The sequence below is a fragment of the Lithobates pipiens genome, unplaced genomic scaffold (genome assembly GCF_037356315.1).
Source record: "Lithobates pipiens isolate NorthernLeopardFrog02 unplaced genomic scaffold, aLitPip1_a1.2 Scaffold_8, whole genome shotgun sequence".
In the NCBI taxonomy this organism is placed as follows: Eukaryota; Metazoa; Chordata; class Amphibia; order Anura; family Ranidae; genus Lithobates; species Lithobates pipiens.
The window spans coordinates 103,901,318-103,927,730 of record NW_027507903.1 but is presented as its reverse complement, the minus strand read 5'-3'; the positions used below and the strand labels follow the sequence as shown (position 1 = coordinate 103,927,730).

The 26,413-nt window shown below is 44.5% G+C and overlaps 1 protein-coding gene across 1 annotated transcript in view; it reads right to left on the bottom strand.

The window, feature by feature from the left end:
* Positions 1–18,496: 18,496 nt before the first annotated feature.
* Positions 18,497–26,413, bottom strand: part of LOC143963352 (cathepsin L-like) — a 39,537-nt gene continuing 31,620 nt past the window's right edge. Inside the window, exons 7-8 of the mRNA XM_077472967.1 lie at positions 20,801–20,918; positions 18,497–18,808 (exon numbers count right to left, since the gene is read on the bottom strand). Coding sequence (XP_077329093.1) covers positions 18,709–18,808; positions 20,801–20,918 — 218 coding nt within the window. The 3' untranslated portion in view covers positions 18,497–18,708. The remainder of the gene's footprint in view (positions 18,809–20,800; positions 20,919–26,413) is intronic.

Sequence of the window (26,413 nt, the reverse complement as noted above, 5' to 3'; positions counted from 1 at the left end):
AACTTCGGCCTTCCCGCTCACCGCCTCATATGTGACGTGCCAACAAGGTGGAACTCCGCCTTGCACATGCTGGCCAGACTGTGCGAGCAGCAGCAGGCGATAGTGGAGTTTCAGCTGCAGCAGGCAAGCATGAGTCGCTCTGCGGAACAGCACCACTTCACCACCAATAACTGGGCCTCAATGCGAGACCTGTGTGCCTTGTTGCGCACCAGGTACATAATTGTCCAACAAGGGCACAGGAGGATGACGAGGTGGAGGATGAGGAAGAGGAGATGGAAGAGGAGGAACCATGTTCACAGCAGGGTGGCACCCAAACCACCTCATGGCCATCACTGGGGCATGGCTGGGGGGATATATCCACTGTGTTCAAAAATTATTATCCACCTTGTTAGGTTACTAAACTATAAAATGTCCTTGTATGACCAATCTGATAACTTTAACTTCTCCTATATATGTGATGTGATTATAGTTGTGACAGCATCTCTCCTGGATCAATGATCATTTTCCTTCCTATGGTGATACTATCACAACCATAATCTATGAAAAACTGCCAAAAGGCTTAAATGTGCTCTTTGGTTTGAAACATTACTGATATGCTTTATCTCATGAATATTTCTGCTTCTTCATCATGTAATGGCCGTTACCATGTAGTTCTCATGCTAAAACGCGTCTTCTGAGTGGGCCACGTGTCACTTCCGGATTCCAGAGCTTGCGTTCCACGCTGGAACGCACTTCCGGTTCTGGCCATCCGACCATCCGGACGCTTAACAAAGCTGGAAACCGATGAAAACAATTGGAAATACAGAGGTGCTGCTCCAAATCAGCTTTTTGAATACAGAGGCAAGCCTATTGTCATCCCCTGTCTGCTTTTATACTCCATCAGCTCTGCAAACCCCGTGGACCGGATTGAGACATGGATACATCCCTATTTCATTTACATGCCTAAATCTCTCTGAACTTTATCTTTTATACTGCACTTTGTCTGGCGCACCTTCTCCCTGTTCTTTGTGTTCTCATGCTAAATAGTTTTTCTTTCTTGTGAACATCCATTGGAACTTGCAGTTTAGGAGATATTCCCCCTGCAATGACTTCAGCGGTGCATGTGCTCTGAATTTCCCGGTTGAAAGGTCTGGCAGATGCCGGACCTTGCCGGAAAGAAGTCTCCCGCGCGCATGAATATGTATATATATATACACACACATACACACGTGATATTTGCTGTATTTGCCCATAAAATAATAAATCAGTCATGTGGGCTAATGGATGAAAAACTAGATCAAAAGGAATATAAAATCATCAGTGTAACAAAACCTTTAAGCTGCAAATTCCAATGGATGTTCACAAGAAAGAAAAACGATTTAGCATGAGAACTACATGGTAACGGACTTTACATGATGAAGAATCAGAAACCTTGAGATAAAGCATATCAGTAATGCTTCAAACCAAAAAGCCTATTGGCAGTTTTTCATAGATTATGGTTGTGATAGTATCCCCATAGAAAATAAATGATAATTGATCCACGAGAGATGCTGTCACAACTATAATCACATCACACATATAGGAGAAGTTATCAGATTGGACATACAAGGACATTTTATAGTTTAGTAACCTAACAAGGTGGATAATAATTTTCAAACACAGTGGATATATCATACCTCCCAACTTGAAGTTGAGAATGAGGGACATTTAGGGGGAGATTGACCTGTGGAAAGCATTTCGCCGTGGCGAAAAGTGTGTTATAAAAGTGGGTGTGGTTAAATTGTGATGGTCGGGAAGGGGCAATCTGGCATCCTCTGTGTGTCTCTACCACTTCTCCCTACAAATATGACATATTTACCAGCCCCTCTGCTCTTCATCCTGAGCCCAATCCTCCTGTGCAGCTGGCACGGGGGGTTGTCGGGTGCCATACACTACACAATGTGATTATACAATCTCCTTTAGACTTACCAAAACAATGTAATATGAGGACAATCCTAAACAATGCATTGCAGTTGTATAAAATAGAAAAAGAGTAGGAAAAAAGAAAGAACTGCGCTAACCACGAATACCCAAATGTGAGTAGGGTATGTATATGTGCCAGACCCACGATAAGGGTCTTAGTATCTTAATGTCTCCAAGACCACCTCCAAAGTATAATGCAAACCATATACAAATAAGTGCAATTTAAATGCAAAAACAAACCATAAATATGTGTCAAGAGTGTGAGTTCCCCAAACACAATATGAGTAAATCAAACTCAGTGCATATACCTCTAAAGAATAAAAAAATAGAATAGAATATGAAAAAAAATATTTGCAATTTTTTTACATAAATGAAATATCAAGAAAAAAGATTATATTTAGAGACACCCTATATAATGTCCATATAGTCATATGTCAAAAAATAATAAAATGTCCATATAGTAAACAAACACCAGTGAAGTAAAGCTTCAAGTGGAGTGCAGCAGTGAAGGACAAACTTCAAACAGCTGAATCATAAGTACACAAAATAAAATCTTCTCCAAAGATGTACTGTGCTTTTCCCAACACCGAATGAGTGAATTGGCTTCTTACCAGATCCAAGCGACCCCCCGTTACAGAGGGTCACCACAGGCGACAATAGTCAAAGGATATCCGGATAGCGATTCCTCCTCAAGCGATCCTGAATCTTTCACGCGATAGGGTTATGGCTGTTATTCCACATATCACTCCCAACTCAACGTGGTATCACATAGGGAAAAACATAGGCTCCAGGAGCCCCTGGACGACGTAAATTATTACGAAACGCGTAGGGCGATGCGAACGTGTCGACGTCACCCCAGTCGTGTTCGTGCTTTTTGGACCAGGAAGGACGGGTCGGTCTCTGCGTTGGCGTGCATCCGGCCGGTGCACGCTTCTGTTTTGAACCTGCTTTTAAAGTCTTTTATGTAAGTGTATACGTTCGTTTTTGCAAATTAAAGTCATTTGGTTTTACACTATCTGGAGCCTATGTTTTTCCCTATGTGATACCACGTTGAGTTGGGAGTGATATGTGGAATAACAGCCATAACCCTATCGCGTGAAAGATTCAGGATCGCTTGAGGAGGAATCGCTATCCGGATATCCTTTGACTATTGTCGCCTGTGGTGACCCTCTGTAACGGGGGGTCGCTTGGATCTGGTAAGAAGCCAATTCACTCATTCGGTGTTGGGAAAAGCACAGTACATCTTTGGAGAAGATTTTATTTTGTGTACTTATGATTCAGCTGTTTGAAGTTTGTCCTTCACTGCTGCACTCCACTTGAAGCTTTACTTCACTGGTGTTTGTTTACTATATGGACATTTTATTATTTTTTGACATATGACTATATGGACATTATATAGGGTGTCTCTAAATATAATCTTTTTTCTTGATATTTCATTTATGTAAAAAAATTGCAAATATTTTTTTCATATTCTATTCTATTTTTTTATTCTTTAGAGGTATATGCACTGAGTTTGATTTACTCTTATTGTGTTTGGGGAACTCACACTCTTGACACGTATTTATGGTTTGTTTTTGCATTTAAATTGCACTTATTTGTATATGGTTTGCATTATACTTTGGAGGTGGTCTTGGAGACATTAAGATACTAAGACCCTTATCGTGGGTCTGGCACATATACATACCCTACTCACATTTGGGTATTCGTGGTTAGCGCAGTTCTTTCTTTTTTCCATTTCTGTTTGGTGTATTTTTGGTGTACATTTTGAATTGCAGCTTCCGTTCAATACCATTTGTATTCCGTAGCGCAGTTTTTTTTCCCTTTTTTTCGTTCCAGTTGTATAAAATAAACTGACTCTTAGCCCACGTACACACAGTCGGAGATTTTGGCAACCAAATCCGTCGGATTTTGCCTGCCGGATTTAGTCCGACGGATTGTGTTCTTTCAGAACGTGATGACATAATTTTGTTATGATGGGACTACATTCAGGCTAGTAGCCAATAGTTTTGATGTAGGAATTTGATCTGAGCATGCGTGGCACTTGGTCCGATGAAAATGCTCTACACATGATCGGATTAGGTCCGTCCGGCCCAGTTGGTCGGGAAATATTTCCAACATGTTGGAAAATTGGGTCGGACGGAGATTCGGACGGAATCAGTCCAATGCATACCACACACAGTCGGATTATCTGACGACATGGTCCGATAAGACTCATTCCGACAGATTCTCCGACCGTGTGTACAAGGCTTGACACTATATAGTTCTTGGCAGAGCTAAAGAGTATTGTACAATCAACTTGTATAGTGTATGGTCACCATAAATCATGACCTTTGAGCTTCAAATACTTTCATTAAAGCTTGATGGATATTGCAGTCTGTTTGCATCTAAAGTAAGGCCAGTGGCTGCTGCCTGAGTGAAATAAGTCCCACCTTTGCCATCAGTACCTAAAATAACCATCATTGTTGTCAGTAAAGTAAACCTCATTGTTGGATCAGATCCCTCTCCCTTCCTTACAGTTTTCCATTGCCAAGCTGACTACAGTGATGGGGCTAAGAGGCTGTAGCACTATGGAGTCTGCATGCAGAAGGGGGTTTGTGTATCATTGCAACAATGCCAAAAAGTTCTGCCCCCATGCAGACACCATAACACTACAGAACCCCAGACATTCAATGCAGCCCCCCCCCCCCAATTCCCATTAGGCATTTGCATTACAGCAAATGGAGACACACCTGCTGACCTTCTTTGTAGACTCCTGGCACTCTCTGCTACACATGGGGGGCATGGGTGAGCTGAGGCCTAGTGGAGCGGATCTCTCTTTCTTCAGTGAATACAGGCAGCAGGAGCCAGGAGGAGAACTCAGTGCTCAGTGAGTGAAATCCCAGGGTCCTGCTATCACTTGTGCTGCCAATGGGGGACTGGGGGTGCTATAGAAAGCACAGCCCGATGTGCTCTAGACTGCATGGAGGGGGCACTACCATGTGATGCTCCTCTCCCTCCCCTCCTTCTCCCATGTAATCGTTACCTCTAGGGAACCTGTCTGCCCTTTGTCCCGGCCCCTCTCTTACCTTACTGTGCAGGAACAACTTGCAGCAAGGAGTCAGGGGGCGGGGCTGGGGGGCTGACACTCTGCTCAGAGATAGTTTCCTCCACAGTGCGCATGTTCTGTCCATCAGATGTTATGTTGATTATTTGAACCTGTGTTGTTAAATTTACATGTAAGATGTTTAATTTACATAAGACAATCATAAGTGGTGTGCAGGCTCCATCTAGCGTTCCTTTTTGATATTGCTGCAGTTGTTCTGTTTATTTAGAGTTGCTATGTGTAGTTAAGGAAGTTGTCAATATGCAGGGACTTCTGGGTAGAATTTTCACAGGAAGTGAACCAGACACCATTTTTACAAGACATTGCAGGAAGGAAAACATGTCATTCTCAATCTATTGCCATCACCCCTTAGAGAACTTAAAAAGCAAGTTTTTACTGTCTGATCCTATATTGAATATTGTTGTTTCTGCAATGTATGCTGTATTGTATGCAATATTGTACTCGTAGTTTCTCCTGGCTTGTTCTAATAAAACTGAGATCAAAGAAATATGGTATCTGAAGTTATTGGGACAAGACGGTTTAGCTATATGTCCTTGAGATGGAACAGCGCACCCACAGAGCGTGTCATAGGTTGCCAGGACACTGGTGGTTCTGGCAACCAATGACTAGAAAGAAGTTTGAGGGGGGAGGGAGAAGCTGAAATGTCTTACTGGCAAAAATCCTTACTGGCTGCAGTGAGGATACTCCCTCTGAGTGGAACCTAGTGTCGGAACTTGTTCCAGCACTGGGCTTCGGGACTACAGCCCAAATCCGCGGGACCCCGGGACTTACTCCAAATTTCAGTACGGTCCGCGGAATCTGGGACGGTTGGGAGGTATGGATATATTTTCTGACGTACAATTCATACTTGCCAACATCTAAAAATTATTAGGAGGGGCACTTTGTAGGGTTTAAGAGGAAGAAATGGGTGTCTACTAATGGCTTTTTTTTAGCTTGTAGTGTTGTACCTTTTTTCCTTTAGCTTTGATATGTTTTAGGTTTTAGACACTGGGACTAGACTGAAGAGAGAAAAGTATTGTGCTAGATATTAGGAACAATCAAGGTCTGAGATTAGCAACAGAATACAGTACACACATATTCTGAAATCTTTGCTCCTACAAAATACTCCACACATTTAGGATACAGTTGCAAAAAAAGTATGTGAACCCTTTTGGAATGATATGGATTTCTGCACAAATTGGTCATAAAATGTGATCTGATCTTCATCTAAGTTGACAATAGACAATCACAGTCTGCTTAAACTAATAACACACAAAGAATTAAATGTTACCATGTCTTTATTGAACACACCATGTAAACATTCACAGTGCTGGTGGAAAAAGTATGTGAACCCTTGGATTTAATAACTGATTGAACCTCCTTTGGCAGCAATAACTTCAACCAAACATTTCCTGTAGTTGCAGATCAGACGTGCACAATGGTCAGGAGTAATTCTTGACCATTCCTCTTTACAGAACTATTTAAGTTCAGCAATATTCTTGGGATGTCTGGTGTGAATCGTTTTCTTGAGGTCAAGCCACAGCATCTCAATCAAGTTGAGGTCAGGACTCTGATTGGGGCACTCCAGAAGGCGTATTTTCTTCTGTTTAAGCCATTCTGTTGTTGATTTACTTCTATGCTTTGGGTCGTTGTCCTGTTGCAACACCCATCTTCTGTTGAGCTTCAGCTGGTTGACAGATGGCCTTAAGGTCTCCTGCAAAATGTCTTCATAAACTTGGGAATTCATTGTTCCTTCGATGATAACAATCTATCCAGGCCTTGACGCAGCAAAGCAGCCCCAAACGAAGCTGCCCCCACCACCATACTTCACAGTTGGGATGAGGTTTTGATGTTGGTGTGCTGTGCCTCTTTTTCTCCACACATAGTGTTGTGTGTTTCTTCCAAACAACTCAACTTTGGATTCATCTGTCCATAGAATATTTTGCCAGTACTGCTGTGGAACATCCAGGTGCTCTTGTGCAAACTGTAAACGTGCTGCAATTTTTTTTTTTTTTACAGCAGTGGCTTCCTCTGTGATATCCTCACATGAAATCCATTCTTGTTTAGTGTTTTACGTATCGTAGATTCGCTAACAGGGATGATAGCATATTTGTAAGTCTTTAGCTGACACTCTAGGATTCTTCTTCACCTCATTGAGCAGTCTGCGCTGTGCTCTTGCAGTCATCTTTACATAATGTCCCCTCCTAGGGAGAGTAGCAGCAGTGCTGAACTTTCTCCATTTATAGACTATTTGTCTTACTGTGGACTGATGAACAGTAAGGCTTTTGGAGATACTTTTAAAACCAATTCCAGCTTTATGCAAGTCAACAATTCTTAATTGTAGGTCTTCTGAGAGCTCTTTTGTATGAGGCATCATTCACATCAGGCAATGCTTCTTGTGAAAAGCAAACCCAGAACTGGTGTGTGTTTTTTATAGGGAAGGGAAGCTGTAACCAACACCTCCAATCTCATCTCATTGATTGGACTCCAGTTGGCTGACACCTCACTCCAATTAGCTCTTGGAGATTTCATTAGTCTAGAGGTTCACATACTTTTTTCCACCTGCACTGTGAATTTTTACATGGTGTGTTCAATAAAAACTGTGTATATATAAATATATATATATATATATATATATATATATATATATATATATATATATATATATAAAAGAAGGCCAGTATGGTGGTCTGAATTTATGGGAGGAGCAAGGGGGGTATATATTCAGCCCACTCACCTGTATTCCTTGTCGGTTCCGGTGTGCGATTTGTTATGTCACTAGGCCAACTCTTCCCAGCTCACTTTGTGGTCGTGAAACTTAGCCCCCGTACACACGGTCGGACATTCTGACCACAAAATCCGTCGGATTTTTTCCAACGGATTTTGTCCAAAACTTGTGTTGCATACACACGGTCGGACAAAGTTGTCGGAAAATCCGATTGTTCGTAACGTGATGACGTTCGTTCGTTACGACGGCACTACATTCAGACTAGTAGCCAATAGCTTTGGTCTCGTAATTTGATCTAAGCATGCGTGGCACTTTGTCCGATCGGAATTCTCTACAAACGATCGGACAAAGTCTAATCGGATCATGTTGTCGGAATATTTTATATCTAGCTCTCAAACTTTGTTGGTTGGACATTCCGACGGAAAAAGTCAGATGGAGCCCGCACACGGTTGGATTATCTGACAACACAGTCGGATTGGGTATTTTCCGCCGGAATGTCCGACCGTGTGAACGGAGGCTGAGTGTTGGGGTCATCGTTGGCGGTTCTTGCTCGCTGGCTGAATTCAAACCTTTTTCGTACCATATGCGATGTTGCAATTTGTCGTGTTACCTATCTCGCAAACCTAAACTCATTCATAGTTTTGCAAGCCTCTGCGTTGTTGTCGGTCGTTGTCCAGGCAAGAATGAGTGTCCTGGAGGTAGGCCCAGCAGCGGGCTCCTGGGCATGGTTTCAGCCCCTATCACAGCAGTCCCACCTACAAGTACCAAACATATTACAGCGCACACATTCAAGAATGACATTTCCTGCAGGCTAGTTAACACCTGAACATATTCAAAAAATACGGGAGTTTGTTCACACTATATGGTTATATAGTGCTAAGCCCACTTACTGCATCAAAGTACCCCAATTAGTGGGTCTTACCCTAGTAATAGAATGAAAGATCCTGCGACTCAACCATAGGAGCCAAACTCCTCTATGTGGGAGAACTGAAGGGATTCCTCCTATGCACTGGTGGCCACTAAATAGGAGGTAATAAAGAGGGGGAGGGGTGCTCCAGCCCAAAAAAAAATGGTCAGGGTCTATTACAATATACAAAAACATATTTGGGGGGCACACCCTAATGCGTTTAAATTCAAGATGGTGCTGCTATAAGACCAACAAACAGTACAAAACATTACAGCGCACACATTCAAGAATGACATTTCCTGCAGGTTAGTTAAAAACACCTGAACATATTCAAAAAATACGGGGGTTTGGTCACACTATATGGTTATATAGTGCTAAGCCCACTTACTGCATCAAAGTACCCCGATTAGTGGGTCCTACCCTAGTGATAGAATGAAAGATCCTGTGTCTCAACCATGGGAGCCAAACTCCTCTATGTGGGGAAACTGAAGGGATTCCTCATATGCACTGGTGGCCACCAAATAAGAGGTAATGAAGAGGGGGAGGGGTGCTGCAGCCCAAAAAAACCTGGTCAGGGTCTATTACAATATACAAAAAACATATTTGGGGGGCACACCCTAATGCGTTTAAATTCAAGATGGTGCTGCTATAAGACCAACAAACAGTATAAAACATATTACAGTGCACACATTCAAGAATGACATTTCCTGCAGGCTAGTTAAAAACACCTGAACCTATTCAAAAAATACGGGGGTTTGGTCACACTATATGGTTATATAGTGCTAAGCACACTTACTGCGTCAAAGTACTCCGACGGATGGCAGTCCCACCATCAACCCAGCACATTTCATCCAAGCTAGTATTAGTAAGGACATTTTAGAGGACAAGGACATGAATTTGGCCTCTCTCCTCATTTCAGTCCATGACATGCCCGAGAACAAGTCCTACGCCTGGGATGATGTCTCTGTGCTGGTGAGGTTCAAGGATCCCAGACTCAACTGGAAGTTTCCATCCCCGAGCCTGTGCTGGCTTTTGGCATCTTCAGAGATATCCTGTGCTCAGTCAGTCCTAGCAGGAGGGAAGAGCTGGATATGTACCTCCATGCCATAGCTTCAGCTTCTACGACTACCATCGATCATTCAAAGCAAAGGCAGCAGCCAAACTCTCTCAGGTCAAGTTGGTACCAATTGGAGCATCATCGATACCGAGCTCTTCTGCCACCACTTTGTGGGTTTACTTTCCCATTTGCCAATCCTCTACACATACAGTGAACTGTTGTTCCAATGTGGATTCCAGACGTTCCCTGACACTCTTCTCCACCTCCAGTGCTGCCCAGGGCATGCCTGACCCCACTCAGCATTCTCAGGTGGACAAGTTGGGGCAGCCTGTCCAGTCGCTGGGGAAAGCACAAATTTGCAACAATTACAATTACGCTACCTGCATGTACAGCCAATGCTGGCTGCTCCACATCTGCATCATCTGCCACAGAACACATCCCAAGACTGTATGCACCCCCAAACACTCCAACGATTCATGATTAAGCCAAATGGACTTACAGTGGTTGGTGTTCTACTTCCCCTCTCACCCACCTCCCTCGTTTGCACTCTTTCTAGTGTGCAGGTTCACCTTAGGGTTCCACAGCGGGCTCATCACATTGCCTCAAACCACCCACGAGTGCAGGAATCTTCTACAGTCCTCTACTGACATGCAAGCCATAGACTCTCTGCTGCAGACCAAACTGGACCAGGGGTTCATCATTGGACCCTTTTCTGTACTGCCATTTAGCGAGAGTCAGCCCTATTGGGCTTGTTAAAGGCAAGTTCTCCAATAAAATACACTTGATTTATGACTTCTCCGTGCCTCATTCTTCCCATGTTCCTAGTTTGATTCCCTTTATTATGTCTGAAGAGTTCTCCCTAAACTATATGTCTGTCATCCTAGCCAAACAGTGCATCATTAACACAGGCACGGGCACATGGCTGTCCAAGGTGGACATTTCAGACCCCTTCAAACTATTGCCTATGAAGTCGTCCTTGTGGCAATAGCATGATATCAAGCAGAAAGGCTCAAACATTTACGCCACCAAACTGACTTTTGACTCTAAGAGCAGTCCGTGGCTTTTCAACACTTTCACACAATCTCACCTGGATCCTGTCCCACCAAGCGCAGTGCCAGAAAGTAATCCACTACCTTGATGACTTCTTGCTGATCGAACGGCCTGGCGAGTCCACCTTGAGATTAGAATAAGTTAAGGTTAGTGTTTGGCAACCTGAACGTGCCTATCGCAGAGCATAAAGTGGAAGGTGCGGCGCAGTCCATCAACTTTTAGGCAATAGTCAAGACACCCACTCTATGCAGGCCAGCTTACTGCCCGACAAGTTGTCCTGGATCAGGTCAGTCACTCATGCCTTCACCCGTTCATGAGTCTGTACCATGAAACAACTACAGGCCTTGTTAGGGATGTTTAATTTTTGCAATGAGGATTATTCCTCAGGGGAGTTCCTTCATCTCACACCTCCTGGTTTTCCTATTGCAGGCTTAGGACACTAATCAAGTCCTCAGACTGGACCAAGCAGAAACAGCTGATATGGCTATGTGGGGTGAGTTCCTGGAAAATTTGATGTTTATCCCGGTAGCATCTGCCTCCTCACCTCATGTACTGACAGATGTAATGGCCTCCACAGTCTTTACAGCAATTTTTGGCCATCACTGGTTCACAGGACAGTGGCCACAAGAGATTCTCATGATCCCTGGGTTTAGCCAGTTGTCTTCCTTATTTGAACTCTACTCTATTGTTGCAGCAGTGCAGGTTTGGGACCACACCTGGATAGGGCAAACCGCAGTCTTCTCCACTGACAACCTGGCCATGGCCGAAATCATAAATGAAGGTAGGAATCCTGGAGCCAACCACTTTTTCCGCCCCACCTTGGTCGCAGTTGACGATGGGCTGAACGACCACCTACGCAACGCTACCCGACTGATATACCAGTCTCTGTCCCACAACACATTGAAGGCCTACCACACTGCCTGGAACACTTACTGCAGGTTTCGAGTCTCATGTCATGGTTCAGGGACAGGCGATATCAAGGCTTTCTTGACCTTCGGATCATATTGTCACACGCAACTGACTTTATCCCACACACCATCAGGCTGTACCTGGCTGGCATTCAACATTTCCTGTCCTGTAAAATCTATTGAGCATTTGTGGGGCATCCTCAAACGGAAGGTGGGGGAGTGCAGGGTCTGTAACATCCACCAGCTCTGTGATGTTGTCATGGAAGAGCGGAAGAGGATTCCAGTGACAACCTGTCTGGTGATTTCCATGCCCAAGATGGTTAAGGCAGTGCTGGAAAATAATGATGGCCACACAAAATATTGATACTTTGGGCCCAATTTGGACATTTTCACTTAGGGGTGTACTCACTTTTGTTGCCAGCGGTTTAGACATTAATGGCTGTGTGTTGAGTTATTTTGAGGGGGCAGCAAATTTACACTGTTATACAAGCTGTACACTCACTACTTTACATTGTAGAAAAGTGTAATTTCTTCAGTGTTGTCACATGAAAAGATAGAATAAAATATTTACAAAAATGTGAGGGGTGTACTCACTTTTGTGAGATACTGTATTTCTTCTCTTCAGTCAAAGATGCAGAAGTTACATTGTCCCCAACACCTGACTCTATTGCCAGCATCCTGAGAATGAGGCAAGATGCACACTGCACAATGCAGTGTATATAGAAAGTTCAAAAATCCTAGGACAGTTTTGGCAATAGAGACATTGGATTTTTTTTCTTGAGGGACTTGCTTTAAGTCATTTGAAAAGTGTGTTGATTGTGCTGCAGTGTGTTATAATTTATTGTAAAGTTTTATAAAGTACTCTACTCTAGCAAGCAGACCAGCATGATTCAAAGTTATAGCTATAAGGGGACAACTTAGGATCTTTTTGAAACAACTTTGTTCAATTTGTGTAGAATAACTCAATTTAATACTTTAAAGCAGGGCTGGCTCAAGACATTGTGCTGCCTGGTCCCAAGAATGAAATGCTGCCCCCCCCCCCCCAAGAAAAAGTCATGCCCACCAAAAGGCCCTCACATCCATTATTTTATATCATGATAATTTAAATTAAATTACATTTATCAGGAAGTCAGTTTTACATGCAACAGCACCTTGTCTATATGCAAAATTATATGACATACCACCATATTACTGCTCCCCCATCTTGGAGCCTTAGGGCATCCATGGGTGTGTGTCAGCACAGTGGGACCCCCTCCCCCACCTCTCAGGGCCCATGTGCAGTCAACAAGTTGCACCCATGGATGATATATCACTGTCATTGGGGTGTATAGGGGTGGGCTAGGGCAGTATAGGGGCAGGCTAGGGCAGTATATGGACACTGGACAGTATATGGACAGGCTAGGGTAATATATGGACAGGCTAGGGTAATATATGGACAGTAGACATGTGCATACTGAAATATTTTGTTTTGGAATTTCAGAATGTATTTTAAATATATTTATTTAGTTACTCCCGAAATTAGTTTTTATTTATTTTGTTTAGTTAAAAAAAATGCATTCGTACGATAATCTGAATTAATTAAGGTTGAATCTGTCAATTGAAGGCTGATGGCATCTGGTGGATGTTCTAAGAAGGTTCGATGGAGCAGCTAAACTGTACTGTAATGTTGTTTGACTAGTAATAATTATAATTATTAATTATTAATTATTATTAATAGTCAAACAACATTAGAATTCTTCTATAGCCTATGGGTGGAGCATTTGACCGTAAATGTCCGCTTGCGGTGATTATATGTTTTTAGCTGCTTCGTCCTCATCAGTGCCCATCAGTGCAGCCTATCAGTACCCATCAGTGTCCATCAGTGTCATCCTCCAGTGTCCATCAGTGCCACCTCATCAGTGCCCACCAGTGCAGCCTATCAGTTTCCATCAGTGCCCACTAGTGCAGCCTATCATTATCCATCAGTGCCACCTCATCAGTGCCCACCAGTGCAGCCTATCAGTTCCCAGTGTCCATCAGTGCCACCTTGTCAGTGCCCACCAGTGCAGCCTATCAGTGTCCATCGGTGCAGCTTATCAATGCCCATCAGTGCAGCCTATCAGTGCCACCTCATCAGCCCATCCCATCAGTGCCACCACATCAGTGCCCACCAGTGCAGCCTATCAATTTCCATCAGTGCCCATCAGTACAGCTTATCAGTGCCACCTCATCAGTTCATCCAATCAGTGCCCACCAGTGCAGCCTATCAGTGTCCATCAGTGCCACCTCATCAGTGCAGCCTATCAGTGCCACCTCATCAGTCCATCCTATCAGTGCCACCTCATCAGTGCCCACCAGTGCAGCCTATCAATGTCCGTCAGTACCACCTCATCAGTGCCCATCAGTGCAGCTTATCAGTGCCCATCGGTGCCCATCAGTGCAGCCTCATCAGTGTCCATAAATTCCACCTCATCAGTGCCCACCAGTAAAGCCCATCTGTGTCCATTCGTGCCACCTCATCAGTGTCCATCAGTGCAGCCTATCATTGTCCATCAGTGTCACTTCATTAGTGCAGCCTATCAGTGTCAACCACCAGTGCCCATCAGTGCAGCTTATCAGTACCCACCAGTGCAACCTCATCAGTGTCCATCAGCACCACCTCATTAATGCCCACCAGTGGAGCCAATCAGTGCCCATCAGTGTCTATCAGTGCCACCTCATTGGTACCCACCAGTGCAGCCTTCAGTGCCACCCCATCAGTGCAGTTTATCAGTGTCCACCAGTGCAGCCTATCAATACCCATCAGTGCCTCATCATCAGTGCCCACCAGTGCAGCCTATCAGTATCCATCAGTGCCACCTCATCAGTGTAGCCTATCAGTGCAGCCTATCAGTGTCCATTAGTGCCACCTCATCAGTGCCCACCAGTGCAGCCTATCAGTGTCCATCAGTGCCACCTCATCAGTGCATCCTATCAGTGTTCATCAGTGCCACCTCATCAGTGCCCACCAGTGCAGGCCGTCAGTGTCCATCAGTGCCCACCAGTCCAGCCTATCAGTGCCCATCAGTGCCACATCATCACTGCCCATCAGTACAGCTTATCAGTGCCCATCAGTGTCACCTCATCAGTGCCCATCAGTGGCACCTCATCAATGTCCCTCAGTGCCATCTCATCAGTGCCCACCAGTGCAGCCTATCAGCGTCCATCAGTGCCACCTCATCAGTACCACATTGTCAGTACCCACCAGTGCAGCCTATCAGTGCCCATCAGTTGCAGCTTATCAATGCCCATCAATGCCACCTCATCAATGCCCACCAGTGAAGCTCACCTGTGTCCATAATTTCCAACTTATCAGTACCCACCAGTGTAGCCTATCAGTATCCATCAGTGCAGCCTATCAGTGCCCATCAGTGCAGCCTATCAGTGTCCATTAGTGCCACACACCAGTGGCCATCAGTGTAGCTTATCAGTGCCCATCAATGCCACCTCATCAGTGCCCACCAGTGAAGGCCACCTGTGTCCATAATTTCCAACTTATCAGTATCCACCAGTGTAGCCTATCAGTGTACATCAGTGCAGCTTATCAGTGCCCATCCCATCAGTGCCACCTCATCAGTGCCCACCAGTGCAGCCTATCAGTGTCCATCAGTGCCACCTCATCAGTGCAACCTATCAGTGTCCATCATTGCCACACACCAGTGCCCATCGGTGTAGCTTATCAGTGCCCATCAATGCCACCTCATCAGTGCCCACCAGGGAAGCCCACATGTGTCCATAATTTCCAACTTATCAGTACCCACCAGTGTAACCTATCAGTGCCCATCTGTGCAGCCTATCAGTGCCCATCCCATCAGTGCCACGTCATCAGTGCCCACCAGTGCAGCCTATCAGTGCCCATCAGTTACAGCTTATCAATGCCCATGAGTGCAGCCTATCAGTATCCATCAGTGCCACCTCATCCGTGCAGCCTATCAGTGCCCATCAGTGCAGCCTATCAGTGTCCATCAGTGCCACGCACCAGTGCCCATCGGTGTAGCTTATCAGTGCCCATCAATGCCACCTCATCAGTGCCCACCAGTGAAGCCCACCTGTGTCCATAACTTCCAACTTATCAGTACTCACCAGTGTAGCCTATCAGTGCCCATCAGTGCAGCCTATCAGTGTCCATCCCATCAGTGCCACCTCATCAGTGCCCATCAGTGCAGCCTATCAGTGTCCATCAGTGCCATACACCAGTGCCTATCGGTGTAGCTTATCAGTACCCATCAATGCCACCTCATCAGTGCCCACCAATGAAGCCCACCTGTGTCCATAATTTCCAACTTATCAGTACCCACCAGTGTAACCTATGAGTGTCCATCAGTGTCCATCAGTGCAGCCTATCAGTGCCAATCCCATCAGTGCAACCTCATCAGTGCCCACCAGTGCAGCCTATCAGTGTCCATCAGTGCCACCTCATCAGTGCCCATCAGTGTAGCCTATCAGTGTCCATCAGTGCCCACCAGTGTCCATCAGTGCAGCTTATCAGTGACCACCAGTACAGCATAATCAGTGTCCATCAGTGCCACCTCATCATTGCCTATAAGTGCAGCCAATTAGTGTCAATCAGTGCCACCTCACCAATGCAGCCTATCAGTGCCGCCTCATCAGTGCTCACCAGTGCAGCCTATCATTGTCAATCAGTGCCACCTCATCAGTGCCCACCAGTGCAGCCCATCAGTGTCCATCAGTGCAGCATATTAGTGCACATCAGTTTCCATCTGTGCCACCTCATCATTACCAACCAGTGCATCTTATCAGGGTCCATCAGTGCCAAGTCATCAGTTTCCACCAGTGCAGCCTATCAGTGTCCATCAGTGCCACCTCTGTGCCCATCAGTGCAGCCTTGTCAGACAATCCACACAAGCAGCCAGTTCAAGTGCACACCACATTGGGGAGAAGAACCTACATGTCAGCCAGCTCGCTTTCCCAACCAATTTGTGCTCTAGGGATCTCAGCGCAGCTCCCACTCCGGACACTCTTACTTAGCTGCACCTGCAGCCTCTGCCTTCTCCTGACCATACAGGCTGCATCGGGCCAGATCTCAGAGTCAGTGGCGATCCCGGCCCGCTGCCTCTCCTACTCCCTGTGGACTACAGCTGCCTCAATGTCAGTGGCATCATGCGGCGGCCCCACATTAAAGATGGCCCTGGTGCTGCTCCTCTTAAACTGCTGCCTGGGTCCCATGGACCCAACAGGACCCATGGTAGGGCTGGCCCTGCCGTAAAGCCCAATTGAACGTCCAGTTTAGATTAGCTAAATGCAAAAACTGTAGAAAGTCTTAGGCCGCGTACACACGCGCGGACTGTTGGCCCAACTTTGTCCGTCCAACAGTTTGAGCGAACAGTCCGCTCAAACTTAGCATGGACGGACATGGCCACACACGACGAACGAACAGTTTGCTGAAACCGTGCGCGATGACGTGAACGGCACGTACGACGGGACGCAAAATACGACGTCCTATACACTGCATTATAACTTTCGGCTTGAAAATCCTTTCTGAGCATGCGCGGAACTTAGTTTGACGAACAAGCCTACACACGGGCGGACTGTTCGTTGAAACAAGGTTTCAGCGGACAGTTTTTCGGAATTTCCGTAAAACCTTGTCCGTCCAACTGTCCGCTGAAACTGTCCGCTGAAAGCCCACACACGAGCGGACTGTCCGCCCAAACACTGTTCAGCGGACAAGGTTGGGCCAACAGTCCGCGCGTGTGTACGCGGCCTAAGGCTTGGTTCACACTGGGGCGACTTGTCAGGCAACATAGTCTGTGATGGCACTATAGGAGCACTAATGGCACTGTGATCGCATCGTAGCAACACTGAAGGGCATTCGCGCTGCTGCGTTGTTTCTCGCTCCTCTCTTTGCACTGATACAGCATCTGAAGAAAAGAAAGGGGAGAGAGACACTACAGCAGTGCGAACTGAACCAGCCATGATGCCGGTTTGTTGAGAAGTGATCACTCTGTCATTGGGCGGAGCAATCATGTGGTAAAGGGCCGCTGTGATTGGCTCTTTACCCCGATCTGTGATGCGCTGAGTTCCGAGAACTCAGCCATCATGGACACTTCTGGCTGCGTGTCCCAGGGGGCGTGTGAGAAGCGCGAGCACGGGAGGCTGTCATATGACGGCCTCCCAGAACTAGAATGCTGCGCTGTAGCTGTCATTCAGCTATAGCATGGTCGGCAAGTGGTTAAAGTGGTTCTAAAGCCTTAAGGTTTTTTACCTTAATGCATTCTATGTATTAAGACAAAAAAACTTTTGTGCCAGAGTAACCCCCAGCCCTCTTAAGCCTATTTTTGATCTAATACTGTGCGCAAGACCAGCAGCTGTCTCTGCTCTCTCCTCACTGGGCAGATTGATAGCAGCGGGAGCCATTGGTTCCCGCTGCTGTCAATCAAATCCTGTGACTGGAGGTGGAGCTGAGACTAACTGTCTGTGTCTATAGACGCAGACAGGGCGGCTTGGCATTGAGCCTGCATGAGTGCCCCCATAGAAAATGGCTTTCTATGAGGGCACTCGCTGAGGAGGAGGAGCTAGCTAGGAGTGCAGGGGGGACCCCAGAAGTGGAGGATGGGGGCTGCTCTGTGCAAAACCATTGCACAGAGCAGGCAAGTATGACATTTTTTTTATTTTAATTAAAAAAATTCAAGCTTTACAGCCACTTTCAGATACCTTCTGCATGCGGGTCTGCTACCGGGTCTGGTAGCAATGTATTAAATCTCCATCAACAAAGACTGTTACATATGTAGCTAGCTAGCTAGCAGACAGCATCACCAATAAATGAGGAACATTCAAAAACTGGACAGTTGCTTTAATTTTTTTTATTTTAAAACAAGTCAGCAAATCATTCAGGATACAAAAAAAAATATTTGTGCATAATTATTATGGCAAGCAGTACAGAATAACAAATACATTATGAGCTCCGTGGACATTGCTAAAAAGATATTTAATTATTTAAAGTTAGACCCTGGAATACACACTTCTGTCAAGTCTTCAGTAGATGAGTCTGAGCAACTACTAGATCAAGTCTATAGCAGCTCCTTCTGTGGCGATACCACACAGGTTGACGTTACGCTGCATCTTGATATAACCATTTTCTCCCCAGTCATCTCCCCAGCTATGAAAACAAAATAATAAACATTTGTGAAACGGTTGCCATTTTATTAACTAAACTCACAGCCAATTAAATGAAAAGGGTTATAGAAGTAGATATCCTTCCAGGTCAACATGGATGTAATTATCTGCTCAATCATCTTACACAGTTACAACATGACTCTACCTTCAGTGTGACAATGTGTCTTTTGCTCCAAGAATAGTGGGTGTCAAAGCCAAGTAAAAAATTAAAATGTTCCACAAATGTTTCTACCACTATAACACTAAGCTCTCCCCAACTGCAAAGTATACCTCAATCTATATACTAGGAGGCTCAGAAGCTCCTGTGAAGAGGTTCATAAACTTCTGAATAAATACTGAATGCACCTACAAGCATACTGCATTTGCCTGTCTATATAAGACGTTATGGCTCCCATGTGATGCAGTTGGGTTCCCGCTTTGCATACTTGATGTAGTCATGAGTTTAAGTTTACTTCATTTTATATGTACTGTACACTTAGAGAATACCGCAGGAAGAGTGACACTCCCTAAGGCCCCTTTTACACGGGACGGATCAGTAATGATCCGCCCCGTGATGATCCGCTTGCTCAGCGGGGATCGCTCTGTTGTCCCCGCTGAGCCGGCGGATAACAGGGTGGTCCCGGCACACTGTCAGCTCTCCGCTCTCCTCTATGGGGGATCGGATGAGCACGGACCGTCTGTCCGTGTTCATCCGATCTGCTCTGCAGACGGATAGAAAAATAGGATTTTCCTCCATCTGCAGAATCGGACAATATCGGAGGCGGACGATATTGGGTGTCTGCGAATGTTCATCTGCAGACACCCGCTATCCCATAGGGATGCATGTATGTCTGTATTTCATCCGCAAATGGATGGATGAAATACAGACATACGGTCCGCATGTGTGAAAGGGGCCTAAAGAGTGAGGAGATCTGGGGCTGGGCCTTCATTTATTTAAGCTTTAGGGATTTTTATCTCACCCATAAACATACATGACATTTTCCACATTTTGTCATGTTACAATCAAAAACGTAAATGTATTTTATTGGGATTTTATGTGATAGACCAACACACAATTGCGACACTACCTTTTTCTAGTCACGTCGTAGGTGTTGTACGTCACCGCGTTACAAACGATCGGAATTTGATGTGACCGTGTGTAGGCAAGACAGCCTGAGCCGAATTCCGTCGGAATTCCGTCGGGAAAACCATCAGAGCTTTTTCCGATGAGAATTCCGATCGTGTGTACACGGCATAATTATGTGACTTCTGAAGGCAATCAATTCTACTAGATTTTAATTAGGGGTATCAGAGTAAAGGGGGCTGAATACAAATGCACGCTACACTTTTCAGATATTTATTTGTAAAAAAAAATGTGAAAACCATTTATGATTTTCCTTGAACTTCACAATTATGCGCAATTATGTTGGTCTATCACATAAAATCCCAATAAAAAACATTTACGTTTTTGGATGTAACATGAGTAATTGTGGAAAATGTCAAGGGGTGTGAATACTTTTTCAAGGCACTGTATATTAAATTGAACATTTTAGAATTTGTGCTCTGAACGATTTCTCATTGGCATTGCCCTTTGGGATATGGAGAAGATAGAAGCTGTTTGCCATGCACAGCTGCTCTACATTCTGGCTGCTCCAGTTTTGATCAGTTTCCCTCAATGTACTTGTAAGTGCCAACAGAAGTACAAAATAGCGAAGCCTAAGTACATAAAAACTAGACTTTACTTCAAGATCGGAAAAAAAATTGCAAAGATTTGAAATTATTTGTTAACAGGCTTGCATCTTGGTGTTTCTGTCCTAATTGAGAGAGCCCTATAATCTTTCTAAACCAATGCTTAAAGAGAAATGGACGCCATATGCTTTTGGTTATAGGCAGACTGTCCTATAAATAGATCAAATCAGTCATCCCTTTGTATCATTTATCCATCCCAAGTTTTAGACAAAATTAAATGAAAATGTTTGACCATTATGATACATACCTGTTCCTTACTATCCAGTAATCTACATCCTCTTCCTCCTCTTCATCGTATTCTGTGCCATATCCTACTACAATTACTGCATGATTGAGCTCTTCACTACATTCTCCAGTGAAGATACCTGATAAAAATTGAAAGAGTGAGAAATTAACTTACTTCAGGTCAGCTGCCTACTTTATGATCATGGATAGGCAACCTTACCGAGATAGCAAATAATATTTTCTGTTATCATTCTGTTGTTTTTTACATGCCACAGTTAGAACCTTTTATGAGACAAGTTAGCACCACCATAGCACATAGATCTACAAATCCCAAATTTGTGTGGTGGTCATCTCTATAGGGCTTATAGTCCCACGATCTGCTCTGTAATGATGAATGTGGCAGTTCCCAAACCCCAGTCATAGTCAGACACTAAAGCCTCGTACACACGATTGGATTTTCCCATAAGAAATGTGTGATGACAGGCTGTTGGTGGAAAATCTGATCGTTTGTACGCTCCATCGGACAATTGTTGACCGATTTTCCGAGGACAAAATGTTAGATGGCAGGCTTTAAAATTTTCCACGTTGTCGGATTTTCCAAGCGTGTGTACACAAGTCAGTCGGACAGAACTCCAAAGTACAAGCACACATGCTCGGAACTAGGGATGAGCTTGGAGTTCGAGTCGAACTCATGTTCTACTCGAACATTGCCTGTTCGCCTGTTCAGCGAACAGTGAACAATTTGGGCTGTTCGCAGCAAATTCGAAAAGCCGGAACACCCTATACAAGTCTATGGGAGAAATCTAAAGTGCTAATTTTAAAGGGTAATATGCAGGTTACTGTCCTAAAAAGTGTTTGGGGACCCGGGTCCTGCCCCAGGGGACATGGATCAATGCAAAAAAAAGTTTTAAAAACGGCCGTTTTTTCAGGAGCAGTGATTTTAATAATGATTAAAGTGAAACAATAAAAGTGTAATATTCCTTTAAATTTCGTAGCTGGGGGGTATCTATAGTATGCCTGTGAAGGGGCGCATGTTTCTGGTCCTTAGAACTGTCCCTGCACAAAGTGTCATTTGTGCAGGAAAAAAAGTCTTTTAAAATCACTTGCGGCTATTGTCGGGTCCCGTAATACAGAGAACACTCAATGAGTGTTCTCTGCATTAGCCAACAATTCATTCATTCATTGATAAAAAAAAAAAAAAAAAAAGCGTGGGGGGTTCCCCTAAATTCAATTACCAGGCCCTTCAGGTCTGACATGGATATTAAGGGGAACCCCGTGTCAAATTAAAAAAAAATTGACGTGGGGGTCCCCCTAAATATCCATAACCAGAACCTTCAGGTCTGATATGGATATTAAGGGGAACCCCGCATCAAATTTTAAAAAAAATTGACGTGGGGGTCCCCCTAAAAATCCATATAAGACCCTTTATCCGAGCACGCAACCTGACAGGCCCCAGGAAAAGAGGGGGGGACGAGAGAGCGGCCCCCCTCCCTCCTGAACCGTACCAGGCCACATACCCTCAACATTGGGAGGATGCTTTGGGGGTCTGTGACCCCTCAAAGCACCTTGTCCCCATGTTGATGAGGACAAGGGCCTCATCCTCACAACCCTGGCCGTTGGTTGTGAGGGTCTGAGGCTGGGGGCTTATCAGAATCTGGAAGCCCCCTTTAACAAGGGGACCCCCAGATCCCGGCCCCCCCCCTGTTTGATATGGTAAGGGGGTACAAAAGTACCCCTACCATTTCACAAAGAAAGTGTCAAAATGGTTAAATAAGACAAACACACTTTTGAAAAATTCCTTTATTAAAAATAAAAAAAATAAAAAAAAGATTCCAGTGGTGCTAATCCACTCTTGCTATCCAGTGACGGGTCTCCGGGGTCCAGCGATGGATGATCATATCCAGCGACGGGGGATCTCTCAGTCCAGCGCTGTCCATATATCCTTCTTCTGTCTCCACTCCGGAGACACTGCAGAGATCCCAGCGCTGACGTTTCTTATATTAGGAGGGCGGGGCCACCCGTCACCTGACCCCGCCCCTCTGACGCTGGAGAGGGAAGCCAGGGGTTCCCCAGTGACGTGTGGGTGACCCCGCCCCCTCTGATGTAACGGAAACCTGCGTTACATCAGAGGGGGCGGGTCACCCACACGTCACTGGGGAACCCCTGGCTTCCCTCTCCAGCGTCAGAGGGGCGGGGTCAGGTGATGGGTGGCCTGCCCTCCTAATATAAGAAACATCAGCGCTGGGATCTCTGCAGTGTCTCCGGAGTGGAGACAGAAGAAGGATGTATGGACAGCGCTGGACTGAGAGATCCCCGTCGCTGGATATGATCATCCATCGCTGGACCCCGGAGACCCGTCGCTGGATAGCAAGAGTGGATTAGCACCGCTGGAATCTTTTTTTTATTTTTAATAAAGGAATTTTTCAAAAGTGTGTTTGTCTTATTTAACCATTTTGACACTTTCTTTGTGAAATGGTAGGGGTACTTTTGTACCCCCTTACCATTTCAAACAGGGGGGGGGGCGGGATCTGGGGGGTTAGATTCTGATAAGCCCCCCACCCGCAGACCCTCACAACCAACGGCCAGGGTTGTGAGGATGAGGCCCTTGTCCTCATCAACATGGGGACAAGGTGCTTTGAGGGGTCACAGACCCCCAAAGCATCCTCCCAATGTTGAGGGTATGTGGCCTGGTACGGTTCAGGAGGGAGGGGGGGCCGCTCTCTCGTCCCCCCCCTCTTTTCCTGCGGCCTGCCAGGTTGCGTGCTCGGATAAAGGGTCTGATATGGATTTTTAGGGGGACTCCCACGTCAATTTTTTTTTTAATTTGATGCGGGGTTCCCCTTAATATCCATGTCAGACCTGAAGGGCCTGGTAATTGAATTTAGGGGAACCCCCACGCTTTTATTTATTTTATTTTTTTATCAATGAATGAATGAATTGTCGGCTAATGCAGAGAACACTCATTATAGATACCCCCCAGCTATAGATACCCCCCAGCTACGAAATTTAAAGGAATATTACACTTTTATTGTTTCACTTTAATCATTATTAAAATCACTGCTCCGGAAAAAACGGCAGTTTTTAAAACTTTTTTTTGCATTGATCCATGTCCCCTGGGGCAGGACCCGGGTCCCCAAACACTTTTTAGGACAGTAACCTGCATATTACCCTTTAAAATGAGCACTTTAGATTGTGAACGTTCGAGTCCCATAGACTTTAATAGGGTTCTAAAGTTCACACGAAGTTTAGGTCTGTTCGCAGGTTCTGGTGCGAACCGAACAGGGGGGTGTTCGGCTCATCCCTACTCGGAACAAAGGATGATCCAGAAGCAGTCTGTATTGTAAACTAGCGTTCGTAATGGAGAATTAACATTAGTGACATGGCAAATTATGAAATCTCGAAATGCAGCACACAATCTCTTCTTCTTTAATGGGATAATAATGAAGCTTCTTTGCTGGTGATACTGATGGAGTTATTACAAACAAATTTTAAAAGGCTTTTTTTTCTAGTGATATCAAGAATAATATTGGTATGCTTTTTTTGGGGGGGGGGGGGGCAAGTTACAACAACACCATTATCCCGTAGTTTTTAACTATGTTGGTGTTCCTTGTCAATTTTTCATTGTATTTTTTTAAATGTAACTACCTACTCCCAAAATGTAATTTGAAGTAAAACACATAGCCATGTATTATTCTACACAATTGTGCTTTAAAAAAAGAAAACAAATACAGTTAGACATGCTATCTGCCAATAGAACTTGACCAAAAAGTGCATTCAAAAATAAAGAAAATATAACAAATGAAATCATTATTATTCAACCAAAGAATTAAATAAAAGCCTCATGCATGTGTCCTGCTTCTTAATATAGGGGGTCAACAATGCCAAGAGTTGGTGAAAGCAGAGGTCCGTCATCTGGAGATAATTCTGAAAAACATCTGGATTATTCTCCTGGAGCCCCCGCAGCAAAGGTATATGACATAATTGGTCAAGATTATTAAAGCAACCAATTTTTGGTCCTCCTCCTGTTCCTGGACTGGACTTGAGTCAAAGCAATAACTCCAAGGCCAATAATAAATAACATGTTATCTCCCCCGATTCTGCAGCATGGCTAGTTGACGAATGGCCATTCAGAAGCAAACTGAAAAGCACTAAATGAAAAGCGCAAAATGAAAAGCGCAAATAAACACTCGCCAAACTTCTAATAACACAAAATTAGCAGAAGGAGCGCAAAGGGTGGCACTAAAGAGCTGAAAAAACACATAGTACGTCACTATGTATGTACGAATATGTACATATATTCGTGTTTATTGATCGACAATTCCTTTCCATTTGTATGCAAGACAAAATCCAGGCACACCCCTTCGGACAAAAGTCTGAGGTTTTGTCGGCAGAAAATCAGATCGTGTGTACGAGGCTTTAGATAGACTTTCTCAGCCCTTTTGCTCCAAAGAAACCTGTAGCCTCCCTGGCGGTATATCCAATCACTGGCTAAATCCTGCCGCCTTAACCTCCACAACATCTCCAGAATTCGACCCTTCCTGACTAATGACACCACAAAGCAACTTATTCACTCCTTGATTATTTCCAGCCTTGACTACTGCAACTCTCTCTTTAATGGCCTACCCTTAAGCAGGCTATCCCCCCTTCAGTCTTTTATGAATTCTGCTGCTAGACTAATACACCTCACTAACTGATCCATGACCGCTGCTCCTCTCTGCCAATCCCTTCACTGGCTCCCCCTATCCCACCGTGTAAAATTCAAAATGCTAACCACAGCATACAAGGCCATTCATAACATCGCCCCCATCTACATCACCAACCTCATCTACAGATATCGCCCAAATCATCCCCTCTGCTCCTCCCAGGACCTCCTGCTCTCTGTCTCCCTTGTTACCCCCTTCCATGCTCACCTTCAAGACTTTTCCAGAGCCTCTCCCATCCTCTGGAACTCCCTGCCCCAGTATATCTGATCAGCCCCTACCCTGTCCACCTTTAGGAGATCCCTGAAAACTCATTTATTCAGGGAAGCCTATCCCACACCCACCTAACTGTCCCCAAGCCACCCCCATCAAATCATTCTCTGCAGCTATTACCTTTTGTACCACCCCCTCCCTTTAGAATGTAAGCTCTACGAGCAGGGCCCTCCTGTACCTTTTGTATTGTACTGTAATTGTGTTGTTCCCCCTATACATTGTAAAGCGCTGCGTAAACTTTTAGTGCTATATAAATCGTGTATAATAATAATAATAATTATGTCAGATTTTTGAATCTCAAAGTGGTACATTGTTTTGCATAGAAATTTGGCATTTTATATTGTAGGCCTGTAATTTTTAGTAATAACTCACATAATTCTGTCCAAACAAGTAGTAGACATAGTAGACATAATGTTTAAAACACGAAATCATAAATTATAATATAATAAATAACTAAAAATAATTATAAAAAATAATAATATAATAATAATAAAATTAATTTCCCAACAATTCACTATGACTCAAGCCTGCAAGTGTTCTTATTTACTATTACTGTTTTCTAGCTTTGACGTAAAGGGAAACTTTTTGGTTCCCATGGACAATCTCAAGTTTCCAGGCAGAAATAACAGTATATATATATATATATATATATATATATATAT